The sequence below is a fragment of the Diachasmimorpha longicaudata genome, chromosome 17 (assembly GCF_034640455.1).
Source record: "Diachasmimorpha longicaudata isolate KC_UGA_2023 chromosome 17, iyDiaLong2, whole genome shotgun sequence".
Lineage (NCBI taxonomy): Eukaryota > Metazoa > Arthropoda > Insecta > Hymenoptera > Braconidae > Diachasmimorpha > Diachasmimorpha longicaudata.
Window position 1 is genome coordinate 3,860,591 of NC_087241.1, and position 12,201 is coordinate 3,872,791.

General features: G+C 39.4%; 1 protein-coding gene across 5 annotated transcripts in view; it reads left to right on the forward strand.

Moving 5' to 3' along the window:
• Positions 1-12,201, forward strand: part of Eip93f (Ecdysone-induced protein 93F) — a 74,033-nt gene that overhangs the window by 45,458 nt on the left and 16,374 nt on the right. For 2 of the 5 annotated variants that reach the window (XM_064136210.1, XM_064136209.1), the window contains exons 3-10: positions 2,999-3,618; positions 4,248-4,550; positions 4,998-5,240; positions 6,147-6,226; positions 7,949-8,333; positions 9,325-9,369; positions 10,590-10,830; positions 11,291-12,116. In XM_064136210.1, the coding sequence (XP_063992280.1) occupies positions 2,999-3,618; positions 4,248-4,550; positions 4,998-5,240; positions 6,147-6,226; positions 7,949-8,333; positions 9,325-9,369; positions 10,590-10,830; positions 11,291-12,116 (2,743 nt within the window). Of the gene's footprint in view, positions 1-2,981; positions 3,619-4,247; positions 4,551-4,997; positions 5,241-6,146; positions 6,227-7,948; positions 8,334-9,324; positions 9,370-10,589; positions 10,831-11,290; positions 12,117-12,201 lie in introns of all 5 variants that reach the window. The other 3 variants (XM_064136213.1, XM_064136212.1, XM_064136211.1) reach the window with 3 other exon arrangements.

A 12,201-nucleotide genomic window follows, 5' to 3' on the forward strand; every position in this document is an offset into this window, starting at 1 on the left:
TCCTCGTGGCGTGCAATTTTTATCAGCGACTGAGATAAAGAGCCATTTCGCGCAGTTTAGCCTTAACGAGCACCCTCGTCCACCCTCTACCACCAACTCATTTTCATCCATTGGATTCAATGTCCATTCCCGCCGTACATTTATGTTATTTTATTTTTTCGTTCCTGTTGGCTTTTATTGTCGTCGTGCATTGATCAATCCATTAGATATCACTTTTCCGTACATCAACGGCCATTGCAATGTGTCCTAGAAAATAATTTCAAGTAATCGGAGTGACATCTGCAGTTTCGTCGAGGGTGGAATTTTTTTTACTAAAATTTCCGGGAAAATTCCCAAGAATTTTCACAAATACAAATAAACTCAACAAATCCCCCCTTCGTTTCCCTCTCCCACCCCCTCGTTACCCCTTCATTTACCCCTTTTTATACTCCTATGTTATATATTTATTATATTTTTACCTTCCAACTTCTAATTATTTACTCATCATCCTCTCACTCCAATCCAATTCAATTTAATATCCACTTCCCCCACACATTGACATTGTTATTTTATTTGTCAAATGAAAAAAAAAATCGGAGCACCTCGATATTCTCGAGTCGACTGAGTTGCTCTTGTTTTCCTCGATTGTTGAGTTGTTTAGCTGAGAGGGATTTTCACTGGGAATGGGGGGACGTATTTCATTTCACTTTTATTTGCTGCCCGAGCCCACTCCCAAGTGAGCTGTTGAGGGTTGATCAAACGAGCGAGAGCTCTCAAGGTACATTTTCGCGCCCTTCAACATTTCCTCCGTCTATCGCCTCTGAAAATCTTGGTCGTAGTGCTCCACTGGAATACTCAAATGCCACTCTAACTGTTTTCAATGGAAAATGAAATTTTTAGCTTTGACGAACGCTGTTGGGGGTGCAGTCGTATAGGAAATCGTTTCCTTTCGCCAAATGGGCGAAACTGGTGTTATTCAATAATAATCGCGAGAAAAAAAAACAATAAATTTATGTTAAATCATCAGACCAGTCACGGGACAATTTGGGACTCGTTGAAATCATTAGAAAATCTTCGGACTTGTTTACAATTCAAAGAATCCTCACTCCCTTTGAAAAAATTATTAATTGTGGAGATTAGATGCTCATTACGAATAACTAGACCTTCTATTCCCGAAGTAAAAATCGGCCGTAATTACTGAAGACGGTATTCACCGAGTCAGATAATATCCACTCGATGAATCCACAAGTCTTCCCAGAAAGATGATAACAAATCAAATCGAGGATGATAGAGAAAATTAAGAAAAATTGTGAAACAAATTAAGTCGTCAAAATGAAGTAACAATAATCGCTCTAATTGACTCAATAAAAAATATTATATTCAATAAAAATAAATAAACCATCAGCTACAAACAATAGAAGGAAATTACGTATAAAATTACCAATCAGACTGATAATCTAATTAGTATAAATAATTAGTCTATGTGCGATACAGAAATAATTTCTCATTTTCTGGTACCAAATTTTTTTTTTAAATCCTCTTTTCGCTTTAGAATTTTCCAAAATTATCTAGAGGTTTTCCAGCATTGTCCTCGCTTCAATTATCCAATCTGTTAGAATAAACATCACTTTCCAAATGCGCTAGTGGTCTTGAAACTATTTCAGGACGTGCGTTTGTGATATACAGAAAGCTCTCGCGATTTGTGCCAGAATCACGTCACGTCGGTTTGTGATAAGCCTCCTCTATTCGGCCTTTGGATAAGGAAGAAAAAAAAATATTTAAAAAATTAAAAAAATTCCACTATCATAGTCGTCTATCAGCGTTTCGCAGTGTCCGTGGTATGGCTCTACTGCCAACAAAACTCGGTCGAAATCTACACCAGACGTATGTATAAACGATATGGCTATACCAAAAGCCACGAAATTGGATAAATTATTCCGGGAATTTCGTGGTAGATAGAATTTCCAATGACACTCGAAAGGGTTTAATGTCAAATCGAGGGGGAGCTGAGGTCATGAGAGAATTGCTTTGGTGTTGCCACAGAATTTATAATATATGGCGGCAATTTTGTTCATAACGATCGATGAATTTCCCATTATACCATTAATATCATTTGAAATGTCAACAATACTTGATTTAATTTACGCCCTCTTTGGCTGAGCCTCGCTAATTTTCACTAAAATACTCGGCAATGGTTAGTTGGCAATTGCAATGGACAACGGTCATTGGGCAGATCAAAAGAAAATTTATATTTTACTCAAACTTTACCAGCCGCGGCTTCAGTTCGGAAATAATTTTTAAAAATATGATACAAATGAATTTTCTTATCGTTCCTCCGGGTTTTTTGACAGCTCCCAAAACAAATGCAAATTCATTTCTACAAGTACTATTTTTCCTAAAAAAAATAGATCAAAATATTTTTGCGATTCACTTCAAGTCTCGATGTAAAAATAATTTGTAGAGAAAACTGAATGATCACCGATGTAACTAGAAAAAACATCTTCCTTGGCAACTCTCAACCACAATTCTCCTTTCCGATATATTCCCCTTTGTGGATTTCGATGTAATTCGACGTTGAATTTTTGAATCGTCGAGAATTCTATGGATTTAACCGAACAGATGCGAGCTACCGTTCATGACTACATGCGATAGACCGAGAGGAAGTATCAGCCAATTCAATTCTTCGGATATTGTGTTTCCCATAGCCATCAGTCGATAGATTTACACGGAATTCTGTTGCTGTTGGACGAGCGGTTTCCCAGGACTGGGTCCAACTCATGAGTCAATTTTATTCAGTTGAAATTCCGCGGCGGAAGGTTTGTCTAGCGGTTGACCTGCACTCCTGACGGACAACCAAAGTCCTCCACTAATAAAATAAAAATTAATCCTCAGAAAAAAAAAATTATAGAACTTCTTGCAATTTTATGGTACCCAGTGAGGATCCATCAACCTTATCACCTCGGGGGGTGTGATAAAATGCTCACATGACCGTTTGAATGTAGTTGGGGTGGTGTTGCAGGTCTGGAACGTGTAGCGGAAGAGTTGATGGGCCGTAGGAGATGGAAGCAATACCAGGACACCCTGTACAGCAGCACTCGGAGCGAATCAGCAAGCCAGCCTCATCACCGGCTATATCCGGCCCTATCGACAGCCTGCAGCAACATTGCTGCTGGGAATGCAAGCCAGATTGGCTCGCAGCACCATCGTCAACCATCAACATCACCACTGTCAGCGACAGTAATAACAACAACTGGTCAGGAACAGGGGCCAATAAAGCAGGAGTTGACGAATCACAGGGGCAACGAGGAGTGTCAGATAAGACCCGAGGATATAAAATTAGAAATAGAGGCTGCACAGGAGGTGAACAGCAGTGGACTATCCGAGTCACTGCAGCACGGGGAGGTCCATACATTGACGAGGATACAGGAGCGTACGAGACTAAGAGTGGCAAACGAAAACGGCGAAGACGAAGACGAAAGTGGGAAGATAAACGTGAACGAGAGGGATACGGAGTGCGCGGAGAAGAGGCTGAAATTGGACGATTCACTGACGTCCTCGGTCAGCCCACTGAGGGAAAACCAGAGCTCACCCTCGAGAGATTCGCGGGCGAACGAGGGAGACGAGCAGGAAGGGACCAAGGTATTGATAGTTTAGTTGCGTGGGGGGAGGGGAATTGTTTGATTGAATGTTATTTTTGCGAAAAATAAAAAAGATCAATTTTCGAAGAATTGAAGTTTTATAAAGTCGGACAGTTTTCCTGGTGTGAATCACTGGCTCCTGCGGTCGTACAGTCAATTTGTTAATTTCAAGAATTTTTATTACTAATTATTTTCCGAGAGAACTGATGCCAATTGTCGAGGGTAAAGTCAAATGATTGCAGGAGAATTATTAATAGATGAATCGAAATTCCGGTTTTAATTTGTTTGAAGAATAAGAGTTAGTGAATCAAGGGAAAATTTAAAAGTTTTCAGTTGATAAAAATGTAGCTGGACATTTTCAAAAATAAAGTGTCTCTGCATCGGTACAATTGCAATCCTGAGTACAAATGTCTTGTCCAAAGCTCCCGAAACTTCTCAACTTTGGAATAAACTCTGAAAAGAAAAATTTCCCCAAAGTTTTCGCATTCCTGAGCTGTCCCGTGCACACAACCCTCGCAGATTGATCACCCCCGTTCCCCCCGCCCGTGTAATTACTTGGATTAATCGGATGTTGTTGAAGTCCGTCAATTATAACAATGGAATCAGTATTTTTCGCATAATTTAACGCAGGAACCGAGTGCGGAAAACGCGTTGGACCGGATACAGGTGACACCGGGTCTATTGAGGGTAAAGAAGGAGGAGGAGTTGCAGGAGTTACCGCAACAGGTGAACTGTGGAGGCGGCGATACTACGAGAGTAGATACCGAGGTCAACAGGCCAATAACCAAGGAACAATCGGAGTCTATCAACGATTGTACGTTAACGTATCCTGTCAACCGGCGAGTAAGTCCACCGCCGGAGGACTGGAAGCCATTAGACAAGTGTTATCTCTGTCTCGATGGAAAACTGCCCCACGACGATCAAGCGCCACTTGTGAGTTGAATTTTCATTAATATTTATCAATTAATTAATCAATTAATGTATTTATCGAGTACACAAAGGCCAAAGGCAATAATTACGTCGAGTAATTACATTGCTTTAGGTACCTGAATAAAATAATTAGAAAAAAATATATAAATAAATATAGAAATTTCAAATTGTTTGGAAATTAATACAATAAATCGATTTTATGCATCAAAACAATTTTACTGGTTTATTCATAAACTGTGGAAGTTCAAAAATGATTAGTTGACTGGACAATTGTTTTTAAAATCTGTCTTAGGAAATTTCAGCGACAAAATTTTTGATTAAAAATGTTAGGTTTAATGTTATGTTATGTTTAATTTTTGGATATCTTGCAATTCACTTCGAGGCAATATTGTTTAATATTTTACGAACTTTGTCCGTGATGATGACAGACATATCTAATGATACTTTCAGAGCCCACAAAGTGAGAGTAGTAGTAGTTCACGATCTGCAGAGTCTCCAATGTCGGTGCAAGTCGATCCAATGGCGGCATCTGCCGTGGTTGCTGCCGCCCTTAGCGGTGCATATCCCACGTTACTGCCACAATGGGGGTTACCACCGAGGGATGCATCCCTTGTTGGTATACAGACACACCATGATACTGGCCAATCGGCTGATCAGCCCCTTGATCTCTCGGCGAAACCGAAAAACTCTCAGGTGAGTCACTATTTGAATATTTTTCAGAGTTTTTCCCATTTTTTGGAATGAATCGATATTTTTGCTTCAATTAATTGATTATAATTCGATGCTAATTCCCTGGAAAAAATTCTTCGTCTCATTTTTTCCTCTAGACATATGTTAAGGCTTATTTTTTGTTGGAGGAAAAAAATGACGTTCAGCTCGATAAATTCTGTGGAAAAATTGTTAATTTAAGTTGTCTCATTTCTCTGCTTTGTCACACTTGTATCATTTACTTTGTATTTATTGAATAATCTGAAAATATCGATTTCATTCGAGCTTAACCCATTTAATTTTCACTCACTCTCTACATCGAGCCATTGAATGCGTCCGTCAACCTAGAATTTACCGAATTGAGCAGAATATCCAGCAAACTGACCAGCTATCGGAGTAACTTTTAATTAACCCGTTTCCATGAATGACAAATCAATTCAAGCGCGAAATAATCACTCCCAAAATGAATATTAAACATCCTTCCAAGATATCTCAGGAAAGATTCAGCTTGTCTCTCAACTACTCCGAAACTTTTTCAATCCATCTATGCAAATTCATGAATCTGTGTTAAAAGAACCAATTATATTCCTCGAGATAAAAATTACCATTTTATTGTAATGAGCCCTTTGTGGCCATACACAAACGACTCGTGACTTTGATCGAGTACTGGATTAAGGCACTTAGTCATGAGTTTTTAATGATGAGAGCTTCGTTGGTTACACGTTGAGAAATTTTTTTCAAAAATTTTTTAGTACAAGTCTTGGAATATTGACAAAATTTAATATTCACCCTAGTACGAAAAGTTGTATTTTAGTTATAAAGAAGTCATCGCTTATCATTCTCATCATTTTCCCTCCTCAGTATATTCTCACGAGAACGATTTTCTTTCAGGACAACAACATATCCATATTGGATCAACAAAAAATACCTCTGAGAATGCCGGCGAATATTGATCCCAAGACTATCTTCACGTGAGTACAATTTGTCCTACATAATCCATATGAGTCCTCTCACCGATATTTGCATTCCATTGCAGACGGTTACGTATTCAAGGGTCTGCAGAGGGGAAAAAAAATTATCTCAAGTAAAACACATTCCATCCACCTCATGACCGAGTGAATCGAGACCTCTCGTATTATTTTTATTATCCTCCTTACTCTATTTCTCTCTCGTTTCTCGATAAGACGCGTTCGCGAAACGTGTCGACTTAGGAGTGAAACGAAACGAGAGATTTCATCGGGCAACGACACGTTATTAAACTCATCTCAAATTTTTTTTTAGTCTCGTACGAATACGAAAATTAGCACGATTTTCAGCAGCTGTACGTGACAGTCCTTGTCGGGCAATGACTTTTATGATTTTTTTTTTCATTGTCATTGACCTTGAGCTGTGACCGTAGATTTTTTTATTAACATTTTTAGCCGTATTGATTGCAATTTCGTGCTCGAATATATTTACTGAAATTTTCAGTGCAATTGGGTGAAAATTTTATCGCGTTGTGATTTCGATGGAGTCACGGATGAATAAATTTCGGTGAAAAAATCGACGCTTTGTTTTTACGAAAATTTTATTTGATATTCATTTTATAAAAATGTCGAGTTTCGGATTTTCGTGCCATTTGTTCTGTTAGCTGTTCACATGAAAATTTTTGGAGAGGAATTTCCAGCGTTATTTTATTCAGTCAATTTCAACAACTGTAAATTTTTTCCATGACAGACCCACATTCCGGATGAACCCCAATGCTCTCCCATCATCTGTTTCCCATTCAAATATATGAAAACATTTAAATCAATATCTCGTCCATTGCCCCCGCCGTATCCATCGTCAATTTGCGCGTCAAATTTGTTTTCCATCATCTTCTATAATTAGTTGAGCTGTAATCGGCACCTCTCTCATCGTCTCCCACAAAAGAATCTCCCGGTTATAATAATATAAAGATGGTTACGAAGTGGACGACGAGGGGTGAGAGGGAAAATGCATTAAAACTGCAGTCGAGTATTAGCGAGGTGATAAGATATCCAAAGCCTCAGGGAAAACGAAAAAAAAGAAGGGGGAGAGAAATCGAGACAGTCTTTCACCTCAAATTTTTGCACACGAGGGTACCGATATCGTCTGACGAAATAAATCCCCAGTTCATTCACCGAGAGGAGAGCATGCAGTATCTCGAAATACAAAGTTTACAAAACGAAATGCACTTTTATCAGCTCGAGGATTCAAAGTCGGGCAACGACACACACACACACACGGGTGAGAGAGAGAATCGTGGGGTTATTCAACCCGAAATGAAATTTTACCGCTGGCCCCGGGCTAATCTTATCGTGTTTGTTGTGCTAAATATTAATTGGCCGCGATATTATGCACTTCGGTTTTGTGGATGGAAAATTTGGCCGTTCGGGTAATACCGGAGGCAGTTGTGAGAAGCACTAATTGAAAAGTGAAAACAGGTGTTTAATCGGTGGGTTTATGGGGAGAGTAAATGCACTGGAGTTGTTTCGGCAATGGTACGCACTTGTGGTGTAAGAGAAAAATTATTGTAATCGATGGACTGGATTGATTTTGCTGATTTTTTATTTAAAAAAAAAATAGGAGAGAAATTAGTTATTTCTGGACATAAAATTTCTATTTTACGGCTGACTATTGATTGTTCATAAATAATTTCATGGATTATTCTGTAATATTAAATTTATCAACAGAACCTCGTACCGGCAGAAGCCAAGATTACCCGGACAAACTGGAGTTGGTGGTGTGCCAGTTGTCGGTGGTGGCAGAAGAACTTACACCGAGGAAGAACTACAAGCTGCCCTCAGGGACATACAGAGTGGTAAACTCGGTACACGAAGAGCAGCTGTCATCTACGGAATACCAAGAAGCACCCTTCGTAACAAGGTCTACAAGCTTGCAATGGAACGCGAGAGGGACGCCTCCCTCACTAGCACCCATTCACATCCTCACGAGTCTGGCGTACCAGTATCAACCATCATCATCACCTCCACAAAACCAACATCAAAAACAACAGCATCAACACCAAATACGACCCAAAATGCCTCTGCAACAAGTCCGCCCCCGCAAGTGGATGAGGTAGGTTTTGGGGACGAAAGAGAGCGTGATTTTGTCATTTTTATTTTATTATTTTCATTTTATCATTCTTATGGGGTACTTCAACACCAATAAAATATTTTCTCGACGAAATTATCTGCTCCACCCAGAGAAGTTTCCTCACGTTTTTCTACATTTGATGGTTTGCATTGAGAGGAAAAAATTGCGGTAAATATATTTTTTTATTTAATATATCATCTAAACAAAACGGGATTGTCTTATTCGCAGAATGAAGTAACGAAGCACCAGCGATTCGTAAGAATAAATAATTATGATAATTATAATAATTAATGGAAAATGAGGATATTATTTTTCGATTCCTCGTACATTTAACAAATAAATTATGAAAAAAAATATCCAACGCTCATTAACGACGCGAAAAACCTCAAGTGGCATTAACTGGGCCATTCACACTAGCTCTCATTGCAAAACATGAAAAAATAGTTGAAAAATGGAGGAAATCATTCCGTGGGACAGGTTTAGTCACGAAAATTCGATGTCAGTGTTAAAATACACCAGTACAACCCGCAAAATTCATCGTGAGAGTAATTTCTTAGAGCAATAAACAATGAAAATACATAAACTCGAACTAGTGAGGGTGCGTAACAGCCACGCGTTGAATTAATTTCCTCCTTCAATCGGTTTTTAATATTATTTTTATATAACGTGTGGTTTTGGTTGGGAAGAACGAATGGAGCTTCCCCAAAACATACCTCTTGCATGGCGATCGATAGGGACCGTGTAGACTCATCGATCGAGTGGTCCATAGACCCATCATTCCTGCATCCCAATGCAGATTTGAAAAAAAATCCGTAAAATTTCAATAATTACCTGGGTCTACACGGTATCCACGTGCGGTTGCCGTGACGCTCAGAAGAATGAGAAAAATAAATATTTTATGATAAAATTAAAAACAGTAGTTGTCCTATGTTTTTGCATGGGCTGTTTTAACTATTTATCACTATATTTGTAGTTTGATACTTGGCCACTTGGCGAACGCGAGGTTGCAAAATGTGAGGTAAGTTTTTGGGAAGAGACCGTTGTGTGCGTGAATTATTGTTTAATTATTTAACGTTATCGTTTGTTTATTGACGTTAAAACGCGAACGCTCTCTCCACCTTCTCTCGGTTACGACACGTGTTATCAATCGTTAATTTTTACACTCACACGATATTTATTGATATTTCGTTTATTTATTGCAAAGGGGAATAAATTTTTTGGAGAAAAACTCAGTATTCTCGGCCAGAAAAATTTATACGTTTAAATCAATCTATGGAAATTCGTCATAAATTTTGTTGTATATATTGTTTATAAATTTTTCCATGGCCGCTGGAAATTTTATTGGGGTGAAAGTCACGGCAAAATTGATGTCGATGTTATTTTCTCCAGTGCCTGAATTTTTCTGGAAAATTTCTTTCCCTTTTTCTCTCACTGAGGACATTATTTCCCCCTCAATCTTTGATATTTCCGAAACGCGAATTTTGCATTGCTTGGGTGCTCGTTAGTATGCATGCGTTAATGGATAAATGGTAACTTTCACGGAGGTAAGTCAGCGGGATTTTGCACAGAGAATGATGAGCGTTCTATGCTAATGGGCTCGATCATCGTCATTTAATGTCAAGGACACGAGTCCCTTGGTGAAGAACACGTACATGCACTCGGCAGACTGCGGTGTTTTTCATTTTTTTTTAATATCAACGCTGCATTCCCGTATGTGTGCATCACGTTTATCGAATTGTTTTATTTTAATTGCTTCTTCATTACGGGTATTAATTGAAGGAGACTGCAGTGGGCTTTTTTTTTATTGTCAACCCAAGCATGATGCTTTATGTCCGGTCCCATACAGCATGATTATTTCACACATATGAAACAATATGTTACACGGAATGACATTCAAACATGAGGATAATGTTCACTGTTAGAAAAAAAGGAATTTTCAGAGAATTTTGACGCAGAGATCAAGAATTATAATTTTTCCGATGGAAAATAATAATAATTTAATTAAAAAAATGTCCTGATGAGGAGCGGAATGCTTAAATAGAAATTAAGATAATGGGAAAAATCCCCTCGAAATTTCCGTGGACTAGTGTGCCAATTTCCAAGCAATCGGAAATTCCAGGCAAAGTTTTCTTAACAGTGTTCTTATTAAAAATCTACATCTACATGTTCCCTACTAACAAAACATCTCACTCAATAAAAATGGGACATGGAGACGCTAGAATGATTGTTTCTCAACAGGCGGATGACAAAGAGCTGTCTGGCGCTGAGGAGGAGAAGGAAGTGGAAAAAGCACTGCTGAAACCACTGCTATCGCTCGAAGACTTGGTGAGATTTTCAGCCCTCGAGGGTAGCGGTAGGGATTCTCTCAGGACACTTCTTCAACGGGGCCATGAAACAGGTACAGAGTGGCCTGGTTTCGAGCATGCCAATATTGGACCCTATATCCATAAAATGTTGGCAGCCGCGGGGCCCTTCAAAGGCAAGATAATTTCTTTAAATTTCCTATTCATTCAAAGAATCAGAAATCAAACGCCAAGTTTTTCTTTTATTCCTTTTGAAGCCTCCGAAAAATCTTCGAAATTCTACTACCAAAAATCTTAACTATCCTAACACTCTAAAGATACAAATAAAAAATATAAACCTTTTCCGTGTGTTGTACAAAAAAAATTTCGTTGTCCAAATTTCGTAAAAAACCAAACTCTGGGCGCGTAAAGTGAGATCAGACTGCAGTACTTGTCAATAAACTGAAAAAATGAAGTAAGATGTGGGTCGTACGGTATCAACCCAGGTGGTTTTACCCAGGGTAAAACTTGCTGGTCTTCTGAAATCGATAGAAGCCAGGGTGGTCATACTAGCCTCTTATTCCAGCCCAACGACCGTAAATTTTGTGACTGCCCATAACTCTAATATCTCTCCCTCGATTAATCTGTCCCCATCAGGTCTGGAGAATCAGGAGTACAAGATACCAGAGGTGATGAGGCGATTGATGAGCGAGGACAAAAGACTAAACAAAGATGTGAATGGGGATCAGCCGCCCACTCACGTGCAATCACCACAATCGCAGTCGTTACAAAGTGGACAACAGCAGAGGTTACCAATGACAAATGATGATTTTAATCCAGCAATAGAGGAGGAGGCGAGCGATAGCGCTCAGGGTAGAGCTATACTGAAGATTCCGTCCTATAAACCAGCGAGTACACCGGGCTCAAGTAAGAACAATGGTGAACCAAATTCAGCGGCATTTGCTCAGGGTTTTGCAGCATCATCGAGTGCAGCTGGTAGCCCTGGCCTTTTGGAGCGTGCAAGTCCAGCATTTTCGGGTACAAGTAGTCCGACGAATTCACTCGTTGGCAAAGGTGTCAGTGTCAACTTTCGCGATGTCATTGCTAAGAGTATAAGCTCAAAATTTCAAGAGGGCCAGTCAGGACAGACAAATGTATCGCAAACACCAGCACCATTGCTCAGTGATTCGAATCCCTTCAAACGGGGTAGATATACACCACCCCAGACAGCCCATCAGCAGCAATCTCAGCAGCAAAAATCACAGAGCCAGGAGAACAAATCAAAACCGGGCGCTGGTGGCAAAGGTACAAGACCAAAACGTGGAAAATACAGGAATTATGATCGGGACAGTCTCGTGGAGGCGGTGAGAGCTGTCCAGAGAGGGGAAATGAGTGTTCACAGGGCCGGTAGTTACTACGGTGTACCACATTCCACCCTCGAGTACAAGGTCAAAGAGAGGCATCTCATGAGGCCAAGAAAGAGGTAAAAAAATCGATGATTTTACGGACTTGAGTGAGCCCACATCTTAGTCCCTGTTCATTAATTTCATAATGTGAAGAGTGACGTA